Source organism: Molothrus aeneus, chromosome 8 (genome assembly GCF_037042795.1).
Source record: "Molothrus aeneus isolate 106 chromosome 8, BPBGC_Maene_1.0, whole genome shotgun sequence".
Classification (NCBI taxonomy): domain Eukaryota; kingdom Metazoa; phylum Chordata; class Aves; order Passeriformes; family Icteridae; genus Molothrus; species Molothrus aeneus.
Window position 1 is genome coordinate 13,470,194 of NC_089653.1, and position 27,288 is coordinate 13,497,481.

At 42.2% G+C, this 27,288-nt stretch overlaps 1 protein-coding gene across 1 annotated transcript in view; it reads left to right on the forward strand.

Annotated features, from left to right (window-relative positions):
• The first annotated feature begins 575 nt into the window (after positions 1 to 575).
• Positions 576 to 27,288, forward strand: part of CSGALNACT2 (chondroitin sulfate N-acetylgalactosaminyltransferase 2) — a 32,688-nt gene continuing 5,975 nt past the window's right edge. The window contains exons 1-5 of the mRNA XM_066554901.1: positions 576 to 618; positions 16,112 to 17,351; positions 24,691 to 24,907; positions 25,439 to 25,540; positions 27,110 to 27,288. Coding sequence (XP_066410998.1) covers positions 16,688 to 17,351; positions 24,691 to 24,907; positions 25,439 to 25,540; positions 27,110 to 27,288 — 1,162 coding nt within the window. The 5' untranslated portion in view covers positions 576 to 618; positions 16,112 to 16,687. The remainder of the gene's footprint in view (positions 619 to 16,111; positions 17,352 to 24,690; positions 24,908 to 25,438; positions 25,541 to 27,109) is intronic.

Here is a 27,288-nt window from a genome sequence, read left to right on the forward strand (position 1 = left end):
TTATTGGGAAATTCTGCTTCATGTTTCCACCATAAAGGCTACATTTCAGGGTTGTGAGAATCAGCATCACTGTGCTGCTGCAGGACCTCTGCGAGCCGTGGAGCTCCACTCAGGGCAGGCAGAGGAGCCGTGCTGTCGGTGCCCGGGCAGTGCCGGGGCTGTTCCCAGGGCAGGCAGGGTCAGTGCCCAGCTGGGCAGCGCTGCGAGCGGGCAGCGCAGGGGCCGGGAGCCCCCTGGAGCCTCCGTGCGCGCTCGGTGCGGGCGCGGCCGGCACAGCTGCGGAGGGTGCATTGATCCGCTCCGCTCTCGCCCGCAGACGAGCGCTTCTCACCGCGCCCGGGGCTCATCGGAGCGCGGCGCGCCCCCGCCTCAGGGCAGCGGGGAGCGAAGGCGCCGCAGGGCGGGGTGCGGGAACGAAAGGGAGCTCCCTCGGCCCCTCCCTGCTGCCGAGTGGCGGCGGCCCCGCTTCCCCCACGGCACTGCGCGGGGGACCCGGTCCCGCCCCGGGGGCGGTCGGGGGCGGCCGGCCCGTCCCCTTTAAGCGGCGCGGCGGAGGGTCCCGCCCGCTCATTTCCGAGCACGCAGGAAGTGCAGGCGGGCTCCGCGCCGGCCCGCGCGGTGAGTACGGCGGCACTGCGCCCCTCCGCCCTCCCGCCACCCCGCTCCTCCCCGGCCCCGCGTCCCTCACCTGCCCGCCGCCCCTCGCCGCTGCCGGCAGAAGGTGCCGCGCAGCGCCCCGGAGCCCTCCCAGCCGCGGGCAGCGGCACCGCGGCGGGCCCGGCCCCGTGTCCCGGCCCGGAGCGGGCTGCGGCCGGCCCGCACCAAGCGCCCCGAGCGGCCGCGGGTCTGCACAACCGGGGCTGCCGGGGGCTGACCGACCGCCCTGGCGCGGCGGCCTGGCACTCCGGGCCACTCGGTTGTACCGTAGCGCTGTCTCAACAATAAAACGAATGTGTCCCTCACGGCTGCGTTTCCATTGTGTTCGCTGGCCGTAGGCGTGCTGCGAGCGCGTTTGTGCAGCCGCAGGCAGCGGGATGCAGCGGGCGGCCCCCACGGCGCAGCGCGGCGCTGGAGCCGGCACGGGGGCAGCGCCCGGCCGGGCTGTGCCGGGCTGCGGGGCGGCCTTCGGGCTCGCTGCGGCCGCGAGAAACCCCCCGTTCCTTCCATCAAACCCCCAGAACAGGGGAAATGATGGTGAGGGTGCTTAATTATCCTCAGTAGAATGTTGAGCCTTGTTTAAACTGCGGTTCACATCTCGGTTTTGTCAGACGCGTTCTTGCTCGGTAAATTCTGTGCTCTCGCAAACTGTGAGAGTTTGGTGTTGAGCATAAAAATAGATTGTGTGATTGTCAATTAATTCAGAAATGCTAAAGCAGAAACGGAGGATGTTGAAATTTGCAAGACCTTTTTTGAACCTGAGTATGTAGAAATTTAAATTTGGTAGTTCGTGTTTTCAGTGAAGTGTAATCAGTGTTTACTTTATTCTGTGGTTTTGTTGTTGGTTTGTGCTTTTTTCTCTTCAAGTCCCTCTGTCAGGTGGAAATTGAGACACTGATCTCTTCTGCTAAACTCACAGATGATGGATAAGGACTAACTTTATTGTCTTTTCTCCGGTAACTCAACTGCAGAAAAGAGAGGTTGTTTCAACACTGAGTCAATATCTCTCAGTTTAAGGTCATACAGTAAAAATACCTTTTTTCCCCCCTTCTTCTTGGAGGCCGTAATGCTAGGCCTCGTAGGACAGTTTCTTCTTTTCCAGCATGCACTAGCTGCAAGTTCCTACCTTGCTTTAGTGTGTTTGAGGGAAACTTCTGGCTTCCCTTTGTTTATTGGCTAGATAGAGGATCTCCAAGGAGCACCAAAGACAGCAGTTTGGGAATATTCCCAGTAGCTGTCAATGGAGGTAGATGTGTTTTGCAGAGGGGTGTTAGCTACGAGGCTCAATTACACTGGGAGTCTCTACCAGTGAGTCCTTATCAGAAATATCAGGAGACTGCACTGAGCATTGCTACAGCACCGCTGTCCTAAACCATCAGCGGCTGAACATGGGAGGAGGAGCAGTGGCTATTGAAGTACATGACTGTACTGCCCAAACAGACATTCTTTAGCTTGTTTGTTGCTGGAGAAAACATGTGAGGACTTCAGTATGATTAAGATTAGTTGATCTTGAGTAGTTCTTTTCCTTCTTGATCCCATGACTTTGTTTTAGCATTTTTCTCAGGCTTAAGGAAGGAAGGAATAAAGGAGAAAAAGAAACCCCCCAAAGCTGTTGGTACAGATGCTGCATTGTGGTAGAAGTTGCACCAAATTACTCTTGAATGTAAATTCTTTGCTTTTATGATCCAAGCCCAGGATATGGGTCTTCCCAAGTCAGTGAGAAACATCATCTGAGGGCATGGTTAAATAATAAGTAGCTGTGGTCTCTTACCAAGAAAACCCACAAGCATATTTGGCACAAAAATTTCAACCCCTGCATCACAGTCTGCTACTTCATGCTTGCCAGAAATGTTCTGTGGACCTCTTTATAAAAAGAATGCATCAGAATCACCTGAACTTTTAAAAGAGATAAAACTAAACTCCCAGGAGGGCGGGTATGAGAAATATGAGGTCAGTTTTTTTCACTGCAGAAAACAAATTGCACAATATTTTTCTTGTCTCTGAAGCAGCCTGTCATTATGAAGCAAGCTTCATGACTTGCAGTATTTTCTCCTTAAATAATGCGGAAACAAGATCACAGAGGTGGGATCAAAGTCAGGCTTTGGATAAGTGCTGGAGCTGATAATGTCCTTGGCTTTTTGTTGGCTCATCTGCCCTCTAAAGGATCAGCCCTTCAGAATAAAAGCATGGAAAAAGGCCATAATAATTTTGCTTCTGGAGAAATAACATAGAAAACAGGCAGGGGTTTCAAGAGTACAAGACTTTCTTTAAAAAAAAAAAAAATCATTCTCAAAGGGCACATTGGGAAGAAAATATTTTCAGGAGCATATTGTTTTTAGAAAAAAAAGACCAAGCCACAAATAACTGCTTTACCTATGTATCTAATTATACTCTTTTAAGCTTAATGCTAGAAGTGGGGAAATGAGACCAGAACTCACAAGGTGTTGATAAAAGAAATATAATGCTTTATGAAGGGAATGGGAATATAGTTTTATTTCGGAGTTGGAACCACAGCTTATAAGAAGAAATTTGTGGAAGGGCACTTCTTACTGTCTGCCAGAACAGCTTCATTCTGAATGATAATTAGAAAAGACCAGCACATCATTAATACTATAGTTCATAAAAAAAAAACCTGGAAGTGTGCAATTACTTTAATATCTTTAATTTCTTTTTTATTAAGCTCTTATAATTTTTTTTTGAGGGCAGGAAAAATTCTGCAAGTTACAGCCCTCCAGTCATGAGTGCCTTTTGGTGCAAAAGTAGTTGAATAGGGCACTGTTTTAGACCCTGGTTTAGAGGCCCATTTTGGGTGCAGCTAGCTTCTGCTTTTATCCAGGCCTTTAAAAAACATTTGTTAGGCTGCAAGTATTTTGTGTGTACTTAAAAATGTAGACTGATAAGTTATTCAGCTTAGTATTTCTTGGGTATCTAATACTTTATGGTGTGTGTAGTCTAAATTGGTGATTCTGATGGTCACTGATAGCTGAGAAAATCTTTTAAAAAGAGTAACAAGGTAATCATTGTAAGCTGTGTGTGGTCACTAAAGATGGGAGATTCAAGGAAAAAGGAAGATGGCTTTTTATGCCTAGTCCTTGAAGGTGCTGCATATGCAAACCTGGCAGAATAAAATACTTGTGAGAAGCTTGCACTCTGTCTGCTGGCTCTGGGCTGTCTGTGCTGCAGCTCTGGGTTATGGTAAGGCTGGCAGGAGCCACTTGCTCCACAATCATTTCTGAATGGGATTTCATGGAATAATATCTTGAAACAATCTCTGCTTTACTTTACTTGTTTTAAAGGCTCTTTTCATTCACATACCAAATCCTCTAAAATCAAGTTGATAAAACTGGCAAGTTACTTCAAGCTGTGAGTGCAAATGTGAGCTCTAGAAAGAGAATCAGAAGAGTTGGTGTTTCAGAGTGAAGTTCAGAGAATCTAAATCAGATGACATGAGGAAACTATCCTGTGAGGAAATCATGTATGTACTTTTTAAGTCTATTTCCTGACAGTCATCTCCAGCTGTAATACAAAGTGACTGTAGTGATTGGCCTGTTTACTGATTTGAAGCTGCCTGCAGTGTAGGTGCTTTCCAGCACAGTGCTCTTGGGTCTGATTGCTTCCTGTAGCCCTTCCTGTGTTCCTGGGAAGGTTTTGGTCTGGAGCCCATCTCCCTGCCCTGCCTGCAGTGGAGGGTGCCCATGTCTCCTTGGGGAGGTGCATTTGAGGAGGGTGGTGGCAGCAGGGGCAGAGCTGCCTGTTTTACTTCAGCCTTTTCCCCCCTTTAATTCTTTCACTGGTGGAGTGAGTGGGTGGTGAAGGGCAGGTCTGTCTGGCTTTTGTTCTTACCTTTCCTCCTCCCTGTACCCACTGGTGGTGTTTCACTGGTGAAGCAGCTCCTGGCAGTGGATCCTTCTCTTTTGGTACTGGGCTCTCTGGTAGGGGTGTCACTGAGGGTAGCTGTCCAGAAAGCACAGATAGGCACCCAACAGCCACCATGTGCATCCTGCTGTCAAAAGTGAGGCTTCCCATCAGCTCCTCTACCACAGCCAGAAGTGGCCTAAGATGTCTGTCAAGCATCAATGCATTGCTGCAATAGATGGAGGGGTAAGAGTGTTTACCTGTGGCAGCCTGAGTACAAGTACACACTTGGCAACTGAAGAAGAAGTGCAGAATGGAAGTGCTGTAGCTGTCTCAGCAGCGTAGGGGTGGCTGGGCTGCTGCTGGGGGAGGGTTTGGTGGGCAGGCACTTTTGGCACTGTTCTCCCAAAAGCTAGCGAAAGTAATTTTACTCTTCTCTGGCATTCTGAGCAAATTTCTGTTCAAGGAAATCCATGTGCTAGTTGTAGAGCAGAAGTAAAATTCTCTCATGGATAACAAATCCTCTGGAGATGGGTCCTACCCACATACTATAAATGGCTGTGACTGGCAGCAGTCGTCTCCTTTTGCTGAATGTAGCTCCAGGCAGGTTCTCAGGTGTTCAGAGTAAAAATAATACAATGCAGAACAGGTAGGAGTTACAAGTAGCTTAGAAATACAGTACTTGCAGTTATTGTATTTCCAAGTAAAATTACTGAGCAGATGAGGTTCTTTTATGTAGACACTTCTTGTATTTAACTCTATAAATGAACATCAACCACAAAATGAGGTTAGTATGTCTGCACTGTTAATTGTGCTTTTTGTCAGGACAATATATGAATGCTTTCATCGAAGACCAAAATTACAGGACACCTGAGTTGTCCAAAAAGTTGTGGATGAACCTACAGCAGTTTTGTATTGACTAGCCCCAGGTAATTGTGTCAAGAAAAGGGCCCTAATAGTTTTTCCGATGCCAGTTGCCAGAGACACGGAAGGACAGTTTCTGGCTTTCAGGTGTGTAATTGCAGGAAGACATGAAAATTTAAAGCTGATGACTGAGGTGCTGCTGTACAGAGGTTCTGAGCTAATCCTGTGTGTAGCTGTTGTGTTTGTAGTGTGTTGTGTGTGGTAGTCAGTTGCAGCCAGATCGGTAACCAGGCAGATTTTCTGCTCCCCCCGTGCTGGTGTGCGGTGTTTGCATCCTCTCCGTAGAAACTGCAGAAATAATACTTAGAGAGTTCTGGGTGGAGTTTGTGCTGCTGCTGCTGCAGGGGCAGGTGCTGAGCAGCCATGCACAGGAAGCAATTGGAGCTTGTTGGGAGCACAGCTGAATTAAAGCAAAGGAAATGATGTAAATGAACTTGTGTTTTGAAGCACACTTTGAAAACACCAAGTGCTACTCTTGAGCACTGTTCAGAGTGAACCCACAGTTCTGAGGCTAATGCATAAGTTTCTGTGAAATAAAATATGTCCTGCAAGATGTTTTGGGTGACAGCTTTCAGATGACTTGTGGTAGCACTTCTGCTGTCTCTTAAAGGCTTCCCCAAGCAGTGGTGTCAGAGAGGATGGCACTTGACAGCACTGTTGATGATGCTCACTGCCCCAGGGGCAGCAGATGCCTTGCATGTCTAGTGCTCTGGCAGAGTGAAAATTGAGACTGCTGAGGGATGGTAGTATAGTCCATCTTTCATGTGCTCTGTGAGTTCCTGATACACATCTTCTGTCTGTACAAGACTTCTGTCTTCTGAAGAGGAGACATACAATTTGTGAGCTAGGAGGATGAGTACTGGTTGCAATCAGTGCTGGCTGGACAGAGGCTGGCAGGTTTCTTCCCAGCACTGTTAAATCATTGCTCCAGTAAGATGCCTCTGCAGGGCAAACTTTGCCCCAGTGCCCCCAGTGTTTGGCAAACTGGGATGTTAACATCCAAAATACTGTATTAGATTCTGCTATGGCTATGAAGTGCTGCTATGCATGTTTCTCCATGTTGGATTTTTTTAAATTAGGGTTTGGGCAGAATCCAGTGTTTTTGAATTCTTTTGCATTTACCTCTTCAGAATTCCTCCTTAGTTTAAGGTCCTGGGCAGATGGACAGGTGGAAATGATAGGGATTTAAATCAATTGTGTGACGGGACAAGAAGGGAGGGAAAAAACCAACTCTAGACCAGTGTTCAAAGAGTGTAATAGAAGTTGTTGCCAGTAGAACCATGTGTTAAATACAGCACTTGTGACAAGTGACTGTGGTAACAACCTCTATGTCCCTGCTGTGAAGCAAAACAAGCAAAAAAAGTTAGAAAAAAATACATGTAGTGAGATATGAACACAGCAAAAGCAGAGTGCGAGGAGCCTGCAAAAACTTAGCAGACGTTTGCAAAAACTCTTGGCTTCTCTCCCCTTCAAACCATGAGGATCTTTTCCTGAAGAGAAGGGGAGGAAAGGCAGTTCAAGCGGTCCAAAGACTGACTTCAGGGACTTGAAAAACAGAGCAAGAGAGGTGAAGCAGCATAATGCCAAGGGTTCAGTGTTTGAGGTTTCTAGTTGTTCATACTGGCAACTCTTTCAATACCAGGAAAATACCAAGATAGATGGTTCTGACAAGCTGCTGCCTTTTCTGCTTCCGGTGAAGCTTGGTATTGCTAGTCCTTTAAGAGTAAGTTAATGCTTAGGTATAATGTCATACTGAAAAATTACAGATGACATTAGCTGTGCTTCTGGAATGCACCAGATGTTTCTCAATGGTTTGGCATCCAGCTTTCATGACTGGTGACATATTCGTGGCTGATTTGTTGTGCTGAAAGCAGAACCTGAGCTATTACACTGAATTTTAGCCTTTCTAAAAACATTTGTAGTTTGTGTTTCTCCTTCCATCTTCAATTGAGGACTGAGAAATAGCCAAGTGAGCACAGTTTTCAAAACCACATGTGAATTTAAGCTAGCTGATTCAGTTTTATTTAAGAAAAACTTGAGGGTGTTTGATTTTCAAAGCAGCATTTTCTCAGGATTTCTGGATCAAGTAGTATTTTAAGCTGTTTAAAACTCTCAGGCCAGACTATCCCTTGGACAAAATGCACAGAAATGTCTTCCACTGGTCACTTCAGGAGTCTTCAAACATGCACTGAGGAGACTTATGTACAAATATTCCCTGGTCCAGGTAACCCTCAAAAAATTTGGCAATAAATCATAACTTTGGTGAGAATATTGCTGTGGTGCATAGTTGTCCAACAAAACTTTTTTCTTAAATTTAAATCAATTTCCTATAAACATTTCTGGTTTTAACATGGATGTTAATAGAAGTTTGAAAGTATTTTTAAGAAAGTTGGATGCACTTGAGACTTTAACTTCTTTCTGTTTCCGCTTCAACTGCTATAGCTGCATCATAGTCTGGAATATTACATCCTTGAAAACAGTGTCACTCTTACCATAGAAAAAAATTCCAAGAAAAGGAAAAAGTTTAACTTCTCTACATTATTAAGTCTCTAACTTTTTTTTAAATGCTGGCCAATTTGCTGTGCAACTGTTAGAAAGAACAGGGTATGGACTGTCCTTTTCCATCCCTTCATTTCATAACATAAGAAAATCTCCATGTGAGAGCCACCTGTGAGTGGCTCAAACAATCTGTTTTGCTCTACAGCATTTTTAGATTTGCTCTGCAGTACAAGGAAACTGCATGTATGACCTTTGTTCTTACCTCCCTCACCGGCTCCGTGTATGAACTTGAATGACAATTACCCTTTACAAACAGCTCAAGAGTTGACATAGGTTGGCATTTATATTTTCACTATGCTTAGGTTACAGTAGCTATGTTATCTTGATCTCCATGTATAGCTAAGTAGATGACAGAGATGGGAGGAAACAGAAGACAGCTTGATTCTGGGAATGCAGTTAGATGTGCAGCTCAGGTGAAAACCATGTTATTCTCATCTCTTTGGTTTTGCCAGCTACCATTCCACAGTGGAAGTCTGCAGCCATTCTCAGTGACTGGTTTGAATAAATAGAACATAGCATCAGTGAAAACGTAGGTGTGCTGTGCAAATGCTGTGCACGTGAGCTGGGATCACCTTTTACTGCCCTGTTGCATTTGAGGGAGCAGGCTCATCTTGTGTGGGGGAAAGATTTACTGGGCCCTTTGAAGTTGTTTAGACACTTAGGGTGCACAAAGAATGTTTCACCTTTCCTCATTCACTTTGATTCAGGGTGATGCTGTGTCTCTAAGTGTAACTGTTTTTCTGTCCTTCTGAAGCAGGCTGTTTTCTGTGCAAAAAAGCCCTACCTACAGCATTACCTTTTTGAAGACTGCTGGGAATCTTAAGTTTAATTTGTGCCTCTTGCTGCAGCTGTTGCTTTGTCCTACAGAAAGAAGTATAAACATCTCCCAGCATGTGGTCTAACAGAGACTACTGTGCATCCTTGAAGATAAGCTGCAGTTGCTGTAAGTGGGATTTAGTTTTGCTTAAGCTGTCCTCCACAGACTTCTTCCCTTGATTGGGTGTGCAGTGTTAAAGAGGCTGTTGGGAGGCTCTGCCACCTTGCAGTGGACAGGCTGCTGGGTATGGCTGCTCAGGTGTTGTGCCCAGGAACGCAAATGCTGCTGTGTTATAATTTATGCAGCTCCTTATGGGGGACAGTGTCTTTAATAAGGGTTTAACAAAGCCTGTTGTAAAAGCAGGCTGGGTTCTTGCCCAATGCTCATGTGAAAAACAGCATTACTTTTGAGATGTTGGGAATACCAGGAGAAAGATCTTCCCTGATAACTGTGCTGAGGTAGCTCTTGTGATTCTGTTCTTATTTCTAGGTTGAGCTCTGGCAACCAGCAAAATAGGTGCAGTAAGTGTAGTCATATACAACTGCTGTTCCTTTAATTCTCTGACAATAAGGGGAAGAAGACATGCTTCACCAAACTTGGAGTTTGTGGTTTTCTTGCCAAATTTAAAAAGAGGAATAGCACCAACAGCAGTGCAGAAACCCACAAGCTGAATAATACAAACGATAGGAAAAGTTGTGTCATACAGAAAAGCTACTGTCTTGTGAAAGCTGAAGGTAGAAGAGCTTTTTGTGACAGCTGTTCAATAATAATTTTAAAACAAGCAAGCAAATGACACTCCTTCAGCTGGTCCTATCTAGGACATTTTACCTAGTTTTTCTTGCCAAACAGATGTGTCTCTTCATAAAAACAGTAAAGTGACTGAGAGCTGACTTTTGTTTCCTGAAATGGAATAATACTGACCAGTGTGGTTAAGGTGTAGCTGGTTGGGTTTCAATTTTAATTCAAAATTTTCCAGACAACTGGACTTGCTTTGGATTCACTGAAGCCAAAGCAGGGCTTCTATTCATAAGATCATTACTTACTTTGGATTAGTTATAAAGTAAATAATGTGAATAATACTGTTCTTTCATTTGTCCACTTAACTACGTAATGGGTTTAGTTTTGTTTAGGAACAAGAAATGCCAGGACAAGAGATAAATGCCAGGACAAGAGATAACATGCTTGCTTGTCTCATTTATAGGAGATAAAACTGCTTCAGCAAAAGGTTGCTCTTTTTCCTTGTTATTTCACGGTAGATCATGAAAGAATTGTATTTAAACCACTACAGTACAGTTAATATTTCCTTCAAGCATGACAGTGTGACTGCTTTTTCCAGGCATTGTCCTGGCAAAAATGCCACCATTTCTAGGTTGTTGGATATCACCTCCTGCTTGCTTTTTCTGAGAACGGAGGCAATAAACCCCACAGTATTTTCTATTCTGTCATCTTGGCAAGCTGATTTATTTTTTGGCTCTGTGCATGGGGCAGGGAAGGGGTGTGTGGTGCATGAGCAGGATGGGTCCTTCCTGCAGCCCCAAGGCTGTGTTGCTGTTGTAAAAACACATTCCTGGGAACTTGAAACTGAGGCAGAAATTGCAAGAGAGAGTTTGGGCAAGCTGTAAAGAGCGTGACCTGCTGGATTGTTCTTGATTGCTATGATGGTTGAGCAGCGCTATTAAAATGAAACCCTACTCTTTTCTGTGTTTCTGTGTTTCACAAGTTAGTACAAAGTCTGTTGCTTCAGTTGCATATCCTGAAAAGATGTAATTAATAAGCAGGATCTGGTCCTTGGAAAAGGCAGGTTTTTTATTGATTTTATCTCTCCCTGGTGTTGAGAGTGATTTGATATATCACATGAAACAAGGGAGATAAGAAACCTGATATATCTTCCCTGTATACTGCAGCCTCTAATGTTGCAGAGGAAATTTGTGGAGGTTTGGTCTTGATTGTATTTTGGAGCACAGCGTTTCTGCTGGCAAAACAAGGATGCTGCTTTTTGTAGGAGAAACTCTTTGCATGGAGAATATTATTTTTTGAGTAATAAATCCTGTGATTCTTGCACTCTTCACTGAAGTAACTTTTTCCTATGGTTCCCATGCCTGAACTGCTTATTCCTGGTATACTGTGAGTTCTAGAATAGTCCTCTTGCCAAAGGCATGATTTTTTTTCCCTTCCTATTTAGAAATTAAAGAAATATCTGACATTACCTATTGCAGAGCACTTTATGAACGGCCTGTGATGAATTTTAATGTGTACAGTTCACGACTGTTCATTTTTTTCCCATGTCTTTTATTAAAATGAAGCGAGATGCTCAGTGATCAGTGCACAGTCATCATTGTTCCCCTGCTTCCCCTATGGGACTCTGGCTTTGGCAAAGGAAACTGATGAAAATCAAGAGGTAGCTTGAAAAATTCCTTTTGGTGTCAACCAGGTAAGCAACAAAACTGAAGCAAAGCCGAAGTTCAGTGCTGATCAACTAAAGGGGGGTGTTGGGATGAATTGGAATAGTATGTCATATTCTCAACTTTCAAGAAGTTGAAAATAAGCTGCTGTTTGTGCTTGTTGTATGTGCTTACCTTGGGCAGTGGTTGCAATGTGTACAAGCAAAACTTTCTGGTTTTTCAGAATTCAGTGTGAAACTGGTAAGGTCTAAAATACTTTGTGATTATTTTCACTTTCCTATTGGTTTTATTGAATGCAGGTTGTCTTTCCATAATTTGGTAGTGCTTTTTAACTTCTCTCCCATCCAGCAGTGCCTGTGTGTGTATGCTTGGGAGGCAGAGCCATAGCTGGAAGCATATCCAGTGCCAGAACTGTAATAAAAAGATGGGGTTTTTTGGTCAGTGAAGAGGGTGAGATTCTTGACTAGTTTTCCATGGAAAGCAAGAACTTCAGCAGTTAATTCTTGTGAATTTTTTCCCCTCTTCCTTTCTTCCTAATAGCTGACAAGTCTTACTTAAGTACTAACTCAACTAGAACTGTGTAATAAAACCCTGGATAAATTCTTTTCTCTTTTCTGAGGATATACCTCAGCAGACTGTCTAAGCAGAGATGAAATGATGTGTGCTTAAGGTATGGTTTGAGCCTTTTCACTCTGGGGTTTCTGCAACAGCTGATGCCCAACTTGCTTTGTGTTTGGTTTCAGCCAGTGAGAAGATAAAGGTGTGCCCAGTGTTCCTCTAACATTCCAAGCTATCCTGTTCTCAGTGGCAGTGTTCTTCAGAATAAGAAGGCAATGTGCAAGGGATGACATTGGACCTTATGTTTTCATTGTGTAACTTGCCAAGAAGAGAAATATGTGTGTGGAGGAGGCTTAAGACAGTGAATATCTGTGGCATCTGGGTGAAATTATGAACAATAAAATAACTCTCAGCTGGAATTTCATGAGCAGCTAAACAGTGTCCATCTAGGGCATGCTGAATGAAAAGGACATGTCAAAAGTAAAACATGCTCACACAAGGAGAGTCCCCACAGTCTGGCATGTAGCCAGGTGCATACTGAATTAGGTCACTGCCTTAAGTGTCGATGTTTCCTCACTTCAGAAAGATGTACTCATCCTTTGCAACAAGGAACAAAAACAGAATGCTAATATTATTCTAAAAATGTAAAGCATTTTCAATTAGCATGCAGGTCTATTCCCTTTGCTTAGAGAATCAATGAACTTTTTTGTAAGGAACAGAAACATTTCCATTGTTGAATATACAGAAGGCCCTGGAAATGCAGAAAGTATTAACAACCAGGTGCCTCTGGAAAACCTGCAGATTTTATAAGACTTGTATGAGCCTCAGATGTCTCATTCTTTGGAGATCATAAAGACTACTGCAAATAGACTAGTTCTGAAAAACTAATAGGCAGTTAAATACCAGCATGCAATAATACCAGGTGCAATTTAAAGTTTTGGAACTTAATCTTTAAGCTCTGAAATTCCAGCGACTTCTGTGTGATTGCTAATTACCAGGTAATCTTACTGTCCTTTTTTATAAACTTCAGAATGTTCTATGTAATCCAATTAATTTCCCTGTTGTGATTTTTGGGATCCCATGTGCTTTTGCTTCTTCTGGGGTTTCACAGCCTGCTTTCTCTTGTAATCATGTTCTACAGACTAGTTACTGGAATTCCTAAAGTAGGGCTGTGCCAGACCAAATTCAGATCAAATTTGGGTTGCAGATATCCAAAACAAGGGTTTTTTTCCCCCCCTGTTCTCTGAAAAGAGAGGATAGTGAAATAGAGTGCTCATAAGCTCTCCTTTTCCAATGGGAAAAGAAGGAAGGAAGATTCTTGCTGCTTTCACTCACTCTGTGAAGTATTCAAGATGAAATGTGTCTTACTCCTTTATGGTAACTTCCCTCAGCAGAAGTAATACTGAAGGAAAAAAAAAAAAAATATGTCAATTGGCTCAGTTCCCACTGCTTTAGCAAACTAACTTACCCATTCAGTTCTCCATGTGCAATTTAAAATTTTCATGTTCGACATAACTGGTTGCGCAAATATTCCTGGCCTTTAAAGGCCATGGTGAAGCTCTAGTGGGAAAAACGCCTGTTCTTCATGGTGAAAGGATGGTCAAACAGAAATAGGCAATGCCTGTCTCTGTAAGAAGGCTGTCTTGTTAACAGGATTGTCACTGGCCCAGAGATCAAGGGTTTCAGCTCATGAAGGGATCATTAGAGCCTAGAAGGAAAAGGGGTGTAGTTCTCATTGCTTCAGGAGGGGTCATTGTACGTGTTCCCTGGGCACCCCTCAGGGCAGGGCAGTGCCCCCACTCAGCCCTGTGCTGTGAGCGCGTGAAGTGCTCCTGGCAAGGGCCAGGAACCTGCAGGTGTCCAGCAGTGAGTCCCCACGGCGTGTGTTGGCTTCCCCAGTCCAAGCTTACCGTAATGATGAATGTTGGGCCACAGTGGGAAAGGTGGGAAGAGCAAGAGTTCTCTCACTGCCCCTTGCTGTTCTCTGAGGGGATCTTCATCTCCTGGTACGTTGTGTCCTCTTGGTACCACATCAGGAGATTTGTTCTCCCTTGCTTCTAAGACATGAATGAAACCTGAAGAAACTGAGTGACTCATCAAAGTTGAGCACAGGGCAATTTGTTGGTGGAGCAAGAATTGACTACAAAAGCCTACTAGAACTAATGCTCCATCTTCAGGGGTATTGATTTGTCAGTTAACAACAATTAGCATAGTTGGGGCTTGAGTTATTGATATTTTATTCAAGTTAGATAGTTTGATCATTTTTCAATATGCCTTTACTGATTGAAGATGGGTCAGCTTCTGCCTGGAGTAGCTTTAGTACAGTTTAGCATTTACTGAGTTTTAAAGAAACTTATGGTTCTTTAAGCTATTAATTGTGGCTTCACCTCTTGAAGTCTAACAGAACAAGAATTCAGTAAGAAATGTAAAAAACCATCATATGGTCATCTTTGTACTAAAGAAAGCTTGGGATGATATTGTATCATTTCTGTGAAGTGGTTTTTTCGTGTAGAATTTTTCTTTTGTCTCCCTTGATTCATCACATCTGGACACTGGTCAGTAGTCTGAGGATACATCTGGAGTTAATCACTCTTTGTAGGTATTCTACTTGCATTTATATAATATTGTGTTTATGCAGTGAGGAGTGACTAAATTCTGGCTTGTCTGGACTTGAAAGGATGTTATCTAGTATTCAGTTGATAAAACTGTTACTTATTTTGCACCCAAGTCTCCAGTAGCCTTCCATGAGTTCCAGAAGTTTCAGTTTCAGATGAGTAATTGCCTTGAATCTGCTGTATTAAGAATTTCTGCATAATCTGTGTAAATTATTTATTAACAGGGACTTTAGCACTACAAATACTAAAAACTGCTTTGAGCAGTCCTATAGACTTCAGCTGGACAGCTCCAAGGTGTGCAGCTCTTGCCAAACTTGGTGTGGCTGACATGCCTACAAACTTTGTGTGGCTGCGGCAGGCATTGCTGCTGGTGGTATGAATAAGTCACGTAGTCTTTCAGGCCTTGAAATTGGAACTCCCTTGCAAGTGAAGATGCTGCATATGACAATAGCACTGATCAGGGGTACCTGATTGACACTGGAGCAGTATCCTGGCTGGAAGCTGAGTGGGAAGGGAGGAGTGTCACAAAGACTCAATCAGAGAGACACAGTGGCAGGTGTTTGCTGTAAACACACAGGGAGCATTGTGGCATCTTGACTGACTCTCAGGGTCAGCACAAGATGGGCTGGGTGGCAGCTGGCAGTGCCAGATAAGTCTGCCTAACCCATGTAGAAGGAGTATGGGAGTGAGCTATTTTTTCCTAGTCTCCTAAGGATAGTGAAACTAAACTGGGAGTCTCAGAACTTCCCCCAAACCATAATTGCATAACACAGTCAAAATGGATGTGGAGCTAATAGGTCCCTGGATAAATTTTAATGAGCTTCACTTATTTTATACAAGCAAATTTTAAATGAAAGTATTTTATTAATGTTGAAAGTAGACTAACATGCATTAAGCTTACTTCTTAGTCTTTTATGCTGTCATTGAAGAGGCCCATAAAGCAGGACTGTTGGTATCCCCCTCTTGCATAACTGTGGGCTGTTTCTCTGGTCTTTCCCTCTAGGCTGGTTTGGTCAGTCATTTAAGAGTGTGACCCATGAAGTGGTCACTGCCTCGTCATGCTAGCCCAGCCATGTCAGAAGATGGAAATATTAGCAGATGGATAATCTCAGGATCCCTTTCATCAATCAGGGATTGGTGTTGAATTTTAATTTCTTTTTAATTAGACTTAATCTGAAATGCGGTTTCTGTAAACTTTGATATTAAAATCTATAATACTTTATTCATGAGTGAACAGTTATACCCTGAAAGGTATTTACTTAAAGTAAAAGCAAATGAAATTGCAAGCTTCTGCTGCTTCAAAATAGTTCATGGATTTTTTTATTTTTTTTTTTTTTAGGTAGTTTAGAGGAGTAGGAAAGACATGGGATTTGTTGGTATCTTTTTTTCCTCCCACAGAGTAAAACAATGCAAAAAACCCAAGAAGGAATGGGGGAGTTAGAACAAATGTGAAATAAACTGTGATGAGACTATAAGAACTGTTACTGCTTTGGCTAACTGTGTGACAAATGCATTTTACTGGACTGTCCATATTACTATTTTCCAGACACTGTCAGAGGGAGTTGCTGATAGGTAATGCAAAAAAAAGAAATGTTTTTTCATTCTCCCTTTATCACTCCTTCTACCATCAGTCTTTTGCATGCGTGTGTTAGAACTTTGTTCATGTGTTTCTCGAATGACTGTCTGCTTTGCAGTTCTAATATGCACCTTTCTTTTAATTTTAGGTTCTGTCTTCATTTTGCTGACTCAAACCACAGATTCCAAGGAAAGGAGGGGAAGTGGAATAAAATACTCAAGTGCCAGAGGAAAAGCAGGACTAGCCAATGAAAATTATTATTACTAAACTGTAGATTGCTCTCACACATAGTGGGGGGGGAAACTGCTGTCTGTTCAAAGCGTACAAAATTACTTATGCAGATTTCCTTCACAAAACTTCAAATAAGCTAGGCCCCTTCAACTAAGGCTGATTTAGGAAATGGAAATATGATTCCTTGCTGGTTTCTTCAATCTTCCTCCACCTTTGCAGGCTTTTTTGTTTGGGGTAGGAAATCCTGAACAAATTGTATGGCGTCAGCCAGACTTAGCATTCATGGTTATGGATGACACAGGAACTTCAGATTTACATCTCTGCAATGACACCTGATTAAGGCAAAGCTTGAAAACTGCTCATCTGCTATGTTACCAGAACTCGTAGTAGCTGTTACAGTTGAGTTTTTTCTCTAAGATTTGAAGTCTGGGGTGATGTCCCGTGGAAAGCAAGAGCAGATAATTAATCTTTTAGGATTGGAAGCAGAAATAGTATGAGAATGCCCAGAAGAGGCTTAGTAATTCAAGCCAGGACTCGTTGGCTATTGGTGGGCCTTGCTTTACTATTCAGTTTAGTCTTGCTCATGTATTTGCTGGAGTGTGCTCCACAAACAGATGGCAATGGATCTCTGCCTGGTGTTGTAGGTGAAACCATGGGTAAAGAATACTATCAAGCTCTCTTGCAGGAACAAGAAGAGCATTATCAAAACCGAGCTACCAGTCTGAAACGTCAGATTGCCCAGCTAAAGCAAGAGCTTCAGGAAATGAGTGACAAACTCAAGTCCCTGCAGGAAAAAAAGAGCCCAAAGGTCAATGGCATGAACTACCAGGGCACCAAAGAACAAACATCCAATGATCTCCTAGAGTTTCTTCATTCCCAGATTGACAAAGCTGAGGTGAGCGTGGGGGCCAAACTGCCTAGTGAGTATGGAGTCATTCCTTTTGAAAGCTTCACATCCATGAAAGTATTCCAGCTGGAGATGGGGCTCACTCGGCATCCAGAAGAGAAACCTGTTAGGAAGGATAAACGAGACGAGTTGGTGGAAGTTATCGAGGCTGGCCTAGAAGTTATCAATAATCCAGATGAAGAAGATGGACAAGATGAAGATGATGGAGTAGGAGACAGGCAGCTGTATAGTGAAAATGATTTTATAGAAGGTATGTTTACATGCTTCCCAGTTCCTGAGCAGAATGTCACAATAGGCATTTAATGGGGTTTGTACTTTTAGGTGTTTTACGTACTTGAATAGAGTCTTGAAGAGTAATTGCACAATAAGAGCCTTTATTTCTGATGATAAGGATATTACTGCTTCATTATCTTGTGTTTTTCGTGGAATAACAAATGCATTTCAGAAGGACTCACCACAAGAGGTGTACTGGGGAAGCTGTATCTGCTTAAAATACATATGCATTTGTAATTGATTGTGGCCAAAGTCAGTGTGACACAGCAGCTTATGGTACTAAATAACTGAAAGAATTTCAGTGAAACTGATGGCACTGGGAGGGAGAAATTGTTTCATCTCTCCCCTTCCAGACTAGTTAAGCAATCCAGGATGAAGCTACATGGTTTTTCTTCACTTATCTCTATGCCACTTTTAGTTAATAGTCAGGCATTTGACTTTAATTTTAGAGTTGGCACAGTCATACTGCAGGGAGAGGCAGGCTATGTTCCAGGCCTGCCAGCTGAAGAACTTGGTGTCCTGAATAGACCTTTGATGGTACACAGTTATGGGGTCTGCTAAGCTGTGCAGCCTTCAATTGTTCTCTTGTTTTGTTTTCAGTTTTGTCTCAGTGCCTGTAAGTTTAATTGCAGAACACATATTATTATAAAGGCATATGTAGCAGTTAAACTTTCAACACTTAGGCCCTTAAAAGGTGCAGTAGTGACAAATCCCATAACAGGTGGCTTTCAAGGTATGGTCTCCTGCAATGGAGATAAGTATTATCAAAAACTGCTCTAGTGCCTCTTCTTCATAGTTAGAGGAATAGAGTTCATGCTGCCATTAAAGACCAAAAGGTGGACCGTGTTACAAGACCATTACTATAGAAGGGATTCTGAAGTTAGCACTGATATCTGTATTATTAAGCAGACATGCTGGACAAAGGTACCATTGGCCTTGAAATAATGGGTTCTCTCAGTCTCACATGATGTAATTGGTCTGTAGTGCAAAAAGTGTCTGTTTTTAACAGCTACTGTGTTTAAAGTTTGATGCAAGTACTCTTCTTCATTCTAGAAGGTGGTACAGGCCATGGAATCCACTCAGCTGGGTCAATGCAACACAGCCTGTGTTGATCTCTTAGTACAGTTCTCATTTAAAACACTATTATTTTTTCCAGGGGTTATCATTCTTGGGCTTTATTTCTACATCAAGCATTCAGCTGCTTTTCCATTGCTGTTTTAGATATTGCTTGTACTAAAGCAATACTAAATCCACTAAAGAAAGTGGATTTTTATTTTACCATGACTGAAATAGCTGTTGATTTTTTAGTGTACTGCCTTTAATGACAGACATTCAAGAAAGCAAGTAGTTTTAGCATCTTAGAATTACATTTCATACCTCTGCCTCTGTTCACACCCCAGTATTTGTTTTTGGAAATCAAACTAATTCCCTTTTGCTGTAAAGACAGTAACTTCAAACACAGGGTTACAGGAACTATAGGGAAAGACAAGTCTTTTATGCTGCATATGGGTGTGTTAGCAACCAGCCATAGTGTTATCTAGATCTATTAGTATCTTTCTTCAGACAGAAGTTGTGGATTGTGTGGGTATTCTGTGGGTTTTTTATGTGCAAATACTACTGGCTAATTTAGCCAGCAAAAAAAGGCATCTTCTGAATGTTAGCATATCTTTCCCCATCCCTGTTTTTCCAGAAGCAGACCCAGCCAGTGTTGGTACACACAGGTCCCTTGCCCTGCAGCCCTGTAAACAGGCTCTAGCACTCTGCCTGTGCATCCCCTTTTGATGGAAGTGCAGTTGGAAAGCTGATGCCATTCTGTTTATAAAATATTAGTCCCTTAAGCTGTCCTAAACTGGTAGGATCAAATTGCCTAGCAGGTTGGGATATCAGCTGAAGTCAGAACAGGTTCTGTAACTGTCTTAAGAGAACATCCAAATTGTTGCTGGATTAGTGTTGCTCATTTAGAGAAACAGTTTTTAAAGTTGGCTTCAGTTGAGGCATGTAATTTAAGTTCTACATCCTCTTCAGTTGGTAATTATTTTGTAATAAGTGGTTTGTGACTAAAACTAGGGTATTGTGCAATTTGAACCTGGAGGCTGAGAAACTTGGTGTGTGGATTATTTTTTTTCACTTCTGTGACAAAAGAGAAAACATGGTACTGCATTAGTTCATACATAACCATCATGTTTTATGCTCAGTATAGATAAGTTGATTTTATCTTCTAACTGGCAGGATTTTTTTCCTCAAAACTACCGCATATATATATATATAAAAACTTACCCACAAAACTGTGCTACAAGAAAATTTTATTCTGAAGCCTTCAAGCTTGTTACCTCAAAAAGCTATTTTTATATAGGTCAATATTTGGTTCTGGGAATTATGTCTGCTCTTTTCCTAGACTTGTGAAATAGTAGACTAAACTTTGAACCATGTAAATTTTTGTGATACGTACTTTCAGGTACGCTCTCCTTGGAGAATTTGGTGACTCTTTAAGTAAGTTTAGAATATCTTTTCTTATAGATGATTTGACTTAATGGTGTCTTTTAATGTCTGCTGAATATGTCTTATGTTCTTTCCCAGAATTTATGTTGCCTCTGTTGCCCAGTCAGTTAAGTGTCATTGTCTTCATTTGGAAAAACATAAAATTCTTTTTTTCTTACTGTGTTTTAGGATTTATCTATATTGGAGTAACTTGAGACAGCTAATACTAATAACTTGAATTTAAAATCGATCTGCTTTCTGTTTTAAAAATAAGAATTTCCTAAAAAAGCTTTTTTCTGAAAAAGTACACTTAATTAGCCCATAATACTTATGGTAGTCTGAATCTACTGATTTTTATTACTCTTAATACTAGGCAGGCCAAACAAGTTCCACATGCATGCTGATGGATGCCAACTTTCTTGTTGCCACTCTGCATTTTTGCTGTAAGTGCTCGATGTAACTGTTCATGCAGCTGCCTCACTGCATGCTCAGCCTCTGTGGGCTCTGCACAGAGATGTTCTGTGGTGGTGCAGGGAAGCTGTGTCCACAGCAGGGAGCACTCTGGCCAACTGCCTCCTGAACTCATGTTACTTCTTTAGTGTTGCAAAACAGAGCAGTGATCCAAATCTGTTTTGGAATTCTGATAAGGCAGATCTGTCACAACCACACCATGGTTTATGTGCAAGCTTTGAGCAATAACACAAAGTAAAGAAAAGATTTCTAAGTGTATATTACAACTACAAAGATAACTTTCTGAAAACTTCAAATTGTTTTTCACAAAGCTCAGTTGACTTGCTCTGCTGATGAAGGGAAAACCAGCAAATTTCTCAGCTCTGTTTGCTGTACCTGTTTTCCTTTGTAGCAACCCATAATGAAATTTCCAGAATTCTAATATTAGCAGAAGAAAAATTTGACCTGAAAAAAAGTCTTGTTGTGCAGTTACTGTTTGAGAAACCCTTTGAAGTATTTTTTTTTCTTAGTGTTTACATTATATCTAAGTGTATGAGAAAGAAGAGTATCCTGTTCCCCCTGGATGAAGAGTATCCCTAGAGAGGATAAAAGATGCAATTTTACATATTTTCACAAATGAATGGATTTAGGATTATGAGCAATGGACCTAATTGCTGAGCTGCATGTTCTAAGATAGTCCTCCATTAAAAATAGATTTCTTTGAGATCAGTACTTGATAATTTTGAGAAATGGAGAGTAATTCAGAGGAGATAATAGTATTACCTCTGTCTGTTCCCTTTCTCCAGAAGCCTGTGACATTGAGTCTTGAATGGTGATAGAGAAGCCTTGAAGAGCCTTCATGGACACACTTCACTATCAGTGTAACTGGCTTGTTTGGGTTTACATTTATCAGTGTAATTGGCTCTTTTAATCAAGAGATTACAAGCTCTTCCATTGCACAAACATTTAAAATTAACTGTTGGAAAATAGAAGCACTAGCATGTTTTCAGAAGCTAATTGGCAATTAGCTAATTGCTAATAAAGGTCTTGTTATTGAATGTCTAGCAGTGCTGTTTGGGTCCATTTATCTTGCTTCTGTGTTTCCAATTGAAACTGGGCAAAATCAGGAAACTTTCTTTAGGTCATCATTGAAAAGGAGAACTTCCCACCCCCACCCATCCTTGGAGTGTAAAAATCCTTTATTCCCATGCTGCAAGCTTCCAAGTGCTTGCCATCCATAGACCAGTGTGGGCTGCTGGTCATGCAAACAGCCCCTGCCTGTGTGCTGCATAAGGCCAGGAACTGGCCACTGTCCTGGGAGCTTCTGTGGAGAACTCTAATACACACAAAATCCATCTGCAATCCAGAGACCAAACACTTCCTGGTAGTTGTAAAGCAAGTAATATTCAAGGCAATAGAAGAACAGCTTTTTGGCTTTGATAGTAACTGATCCCCAGGATTCCTATGTTTAATTTGTTTGGTGAGAAGCAGAACTTCTGCAAAGGGAGTAAAGCTTCATGGACCAGGAATAGCAGCTGTTAGATTATTTCTGCTGCTTTTTACCTCTTTCCTTGTGGAGTTCTCTTTTGCTTGGCAGCCAGTGTATGCTAGTTGCAAGGTGAGATAACAGGTTTTATTAAATGAGTCAGTTCCAAGTGTTAAAAACTTGAATACACTTAGAAGTAAACCAGATATGGGTTCTTTTTCTGGCTGTTCTCAAATCTGGCTTCTGTGCATGGAGACTTTAGTCCCATAAAAGTATTCAAATTAGTAGATTAGCAACAGAAACTAGCTCATAGCAAGGAGAATAACTGTAGGAGTAAATACTATTTAAAAGCAATGTGGCTCTGGTAGCATGTTGAGATTCAAAAGTTTGGAATCTTGTATTTCAACAATTGAATGTTGGCGAGGCACTATTTGAATTTGCATATTGAGGTCTTTATGAAGTTATAGCAGTGGGTTTTGCTTTAGTTTAATTTTTTTAAAATTAGTGTAGAAATTTTTAGTCTGTACTTCAGCCTTCTGTTGTAGACTAAGCTTATAGTTTGATTTAAGATAAGCTGTTGGCAGCTGGTATGCTTTTAAAAAACTTCAGTTATGTTGTAAATGGTATTTTTATCTGTAAACAGCTATTGGATAGCAGAGAAAATAATAAAATATAAAATTTGATTAATTTCCCCAGGAGTCCTGGTACAAAGTATTTGCTGCCTATTACATGAAAGTGTGATCTATGACCACTGTGGTGCATCAGCTACTCCATTAACCAAGATGCTGTTTTCAACCTACAGTGCTGGAGTGTGCAGCACAAAGAGTTGGAATGGAAAAGGGTTGAGAGGGATTTAAAATCTTGTGCTGCTTCTGGCAGTCAGCATTGTGGGCTTTCATATTTTTGAAACACCATTTTCAGTGCTTGCAATTAATAATGATTTGAAAATAAGCATTAAATTGTGGTGGGTACTTCTGCATCTCTGTGCTGACAAAGGCATAAATGTGAATTTCAGTCTCTTCAAGGAGAGCATTGCAGATCTCTGTTCAAAGGGTAAAAGCCTCTCAGCTGAGAGCTTCAGTCATCGCTGACTTGCAGTGTGATGGACCAGCTTGTTCTGCTACACCATGTGTCCCACGGCCCCTCGGTGGTGCTCATCCACATTGTCCATTGGGTCTGCCAGTGCACAGTCCACAAGACAGGCTGGATTACAGAGCTGAGCATGGGAGGGGTGTAAGGAGCTTGCTGTAAAAGAGAGACTGCTGGGCAGAAGGAGGGAACATCAGTGAATGAAACTGGGTTTGGTTTGGGGATGGAGACTGGAGCAGAGGAACACGGAGGTAGATTTAGGGAAAGGATTCTTTCTTTGTGAATGGAATCTGGGATATAGGGAAAGAAGTTAGGTCAAGGTGGTGTGCACTTTCTTTTGCTTCTTGTATTGAAAGGGAAGGGGACATGGAGAATACTTGCCTGGGCAGAGGGAGAGACACAAAGCTCTACCATCCCTTCTTTCTGGTTCCTGAGACAGTCAAAGCCAAGCTGCTCTAAGGTGAGAGCTGCTTCCTTTACATACTTTGTCTGGTGTTGATTTCAGTTGCACAAAAAGACAACAAAGAGGACACTATCAATGCTGGGTACAAAAGAAAACCTTTTGTGTCACTGGTATGGTTTGTCTGCTCTGTGGCCTGCCACCAGCTGCTTTCTGGGTGGGAGGCCTGGGAGGGATTTCAGCTGCTGAGGTGCCTGGCTTGGAGAAGGGGCAGTTCAGGGCAGCCAGGTGCAAGGAAATGCATTGTGTTAGGGCAGGGGTGTGCATCCCTCCCACTTGGGAATATGCAGCTCTTTGTAACTTTCTCTATGGTCTGGGTGGCCACTTAACTGGAATGTAATGCCAGTTCATGGTGCAGCTTGTGGTTCTTCTGGATAAAACATCTTTTTCTTGCTGGTGAGAGGAAAGCAGAGATGGGATGAACGTAAGGCATTTTTGTTGGAGGATTTTTCCTGTCATCATTTCTTACTCTCAGGTTAGCATAGATACGGAATGATGAGCTTCAGTCCTTTCCTGTGTGGTGTAAAATTAGAGTCTGTTGGTTTAACTTCCTTCTTTGATGGTCCTTAAGTTAAAGGCCCATGTTCTGAAAGGGACAGATTTTTTTCTACCCATTTGTAGTAAAATATCTCTCAACAGATAGTCCTGTTTCTGGAGGGACCAGCACTTTTGTCCTAAAGTGTGACAGCCACACAGAAAAACTTCTGCCTATGTCCTTAGAAGACTATGGGTTAGTAAAGTACCACTTATTTATCAGATAGAAAACATTAATTACTGGTCAGCAGTGAAAACAATTTAAAAGCATTCCAGCATTATCACACAGTTGTTGGGTTTAATGCCACATGTCAGATTTTGCAGACTTTGTCAAGCAAGTTACTGTCATTTGTTCTGCCCACAGAACAGATTTTGCTTTTCTTTTGGTGATTACTGGCCGGATGATCTCAGATTTTACTGTGGGCTAGCTCAGAGCTAGATGCTTACTGAAGGGCTTAAGAACAGGCAATATTAGATTTCAGCCATCTTTTTCCTTAGTAAATAGCTGAATTCCTTAGAAAATAGCTGAATTTTTGTTGGGAAGACCCAACTCCGATAGAGGAATTGTCATAGGACCATGAAACCTGTCTCTAGGAAGCACGGGTAGCTGGAGTTAATTTGGGATTGTTTCTCAGGTCTGACCTAAAATGGTAGAAGGGTGACTGTGATGGATAACCCTTTGTGGAAATTTGATATAGTTTTAGGAGAAACCCAGAAGCTTTGCCCTCACTTCTTTAGTTGTGAAGAGAACCAGTGTGTCTGAAATAAAACTGCTGGGATCTTTGACTTTACAAATTACTTGTGTGACTTATTCTTCAGGTTACTATCGTACAGAGAGAGATAAGGGGACACAGTATGAGCTGTTTTATAAGAAGATGGATGGCATGGAGTACAGGCATGTCACCTTGTTCCGACCTTTTGGACCCCTCATGAAAGTGAAGAGTGAAACAGTCGATATTTCTAGATCGATCATTAACGTTATTGTTCCTCTTGCTGGAAGAACTGAGGCATTTGCACAATTTATGCAAAACTTTAGGTAGGTGCATGAGATCATATAGTGAGCTGTGTTCCTGATTTTCAGTATTTTGTTTTGTTTTCCAAGTGAATTCCTGTTCTGGTTGAGTTGCAACAGAGCCAATGATTCCAACATTGTGTGCAACTGCCTTGGGATGTTTGTAATTGAACCTACTGTATGGAGAAAACATTCCTTCTAAAAGGGCTTAAGAGATTCTCTAATTGCAGCAAAATGACCAAAAGTCAGGGTCATTGTGAACCTGGACACAGATTATCTTGAACATAATTTGTGTATTTGCATCAGTTGAGGAATGCCTGTTTATAAAATAAGGTATTGGAATGTGACACACAGTATTGGAACCTTCTGATGTAAATGGGCAAGGTGGGGAAAGAAGAGCGGAAAGCATCTCTTCTTGCTTTCTTTGAAGCCATTTGATGATGGCCAGAATACTTGAATCTGCTAATTCTTTTTAATGCTGTAGCTTTTAAGTATCTAAAGTTTTTTGTTGTGTTTCAAGTATTTACTAATATCAGCTTATCTTTGTGCTTATAGGGATGTGTGCATTCATCAGGATAAGCGTGTTCACCTCACAGTGGTGTACTTTGGACAAGATGGTCTATCAGAAGTGAAAAGCATCCTAGAATCTGTGGCTAGGTAAGTATGAAAATCCAACATCAGTCAGTAAAAGTGGCATTTTAAACAGCTTTTAAAAAAGAATGAAGAAATAAACCAAATAAAGTTTATACTCCATTACAGGTTACTAGGAAATTCATTATTTATTTACTGTATGCTATTTATGGTTGCCATTTTACAGCTCAGGTTGCAAAAGTTTCCTGAAGACTACTAAAAATCAAGTTATAGCCAGAAAAGACTTTGAGGTTTCTATCTGACAGTCCAAAAAAACAAAAGGGGTGAGTTTTGCAGTGGATATTCAGTCATGCTAACAGATTGATTAGAGTTTTAAGTTCTTTGGAACTGGGGTGTACATTTTAATACCTCACTGGAGAAACAATTTTATTTAATTATAAGGAAGAGAAATGTAGTAGTCAAGGTAGGCCTGTACTTACTCTCAGCTGTAAACTAACTTTAAGCACGGTTCATCATGGCTGTCCCAGCATTACATCAGTAAAATTCACAAACATGTCTTTTATGGTTTTTGTTCCAGAGACATGGGACAGGTGTCAGCATCCTTCACCCTATAGCCAAGGGGCTCCTTCACCACCTGGGCCCTTGCACTCATCCCTGAGCTGGGAGCCAGTTCTCCTTGAGCTCTGGAGTGATCCCTGTCTCAGGATGCTGGCCAGGCTCCTCCCCATGACACAGACTAGGCACAGGCTGCTTTGTCACCAGCTTGGAGCGCGGGATGGAGAGCTGGCCTGACATGTATGGGCATCTCATAGGAAGAGAGGAGAGAATTTCTGCAAATTCTGCTGCAGTCTCCCTAGCACCTGCTGTGTGCTGTACCCCTCCATTTTTTAGGCCTCTGCTGCCTGCCCTGCTCCCTGTGAGATGTCCCTCAGAGCACTGAGTCAATGCTGCAGGCTCACTGGCCATTTACCAGATTCATTGTCTTTTTAGTGGTGCTGCTGTTGAATATCTTCACTCTGTTCTCTTCAAGCATTGTCCTCTGAAGTGTCTCTGAAGTAGACACTTAACTTTGCTTGAAGATATTCTCTGAGTGTGTTTCCAGTCTCCTTTGCCTGCTCCTTCCCTCTTGTGCTGTGAGTACAGGCACGTGTGCTAGTGGTGACCAGCGAGGAGAAGCAAAGTGCCTGGGTTGTGGTGGCACTATCACACAGATGGCCTTTGCCCCATGAGTCTGGTCATGCCAGCCCTCTGGCTTCCTGTTTGCCCTGTTCTCTGAGCTAGTGAAGACAGATGTTTCTGTTGGTCAGGACTTCTTGGTTTGTGGGGACGAATTTTAGATGCCATTGTAATTCATAGAGTGTTTCAATTCATATCAGTTAACAAAAGGCCTTTTAATCTGTCTGAATGATGAAACACGAAATGAAGTTACAAAGACTGATTTCTATCATTTTACAAGGCTGAAAATTAAAATAGACAGCTAAGTGTAACATTTTTTTTTTCTCATTCTGATCATATAACTGTTTTTCTTTTTAAATTTCTGGAATGAAATTCCTGTAAAATGCTAAAAAACCTATCAATGGTCCCTCTGCCCCTCCCCACAGATTAATTTAGGGTTTGGCTCTGTTTTTCTTGTAGAGAAACTGACTTCCACAATTACACGCTTGTCTCTCTGAATGAGGAATTCAACCGAGGCCGAGGACTTGACATGGGTGCCAGAGCCTGGGAAAAGGGCGAGGTCCTGATGTTCTTCTGTGATGTTGATGTTTATTTCACAGCCGAATTCCTCAACAGCTGCCGCTTAAACGCTGAGCCCG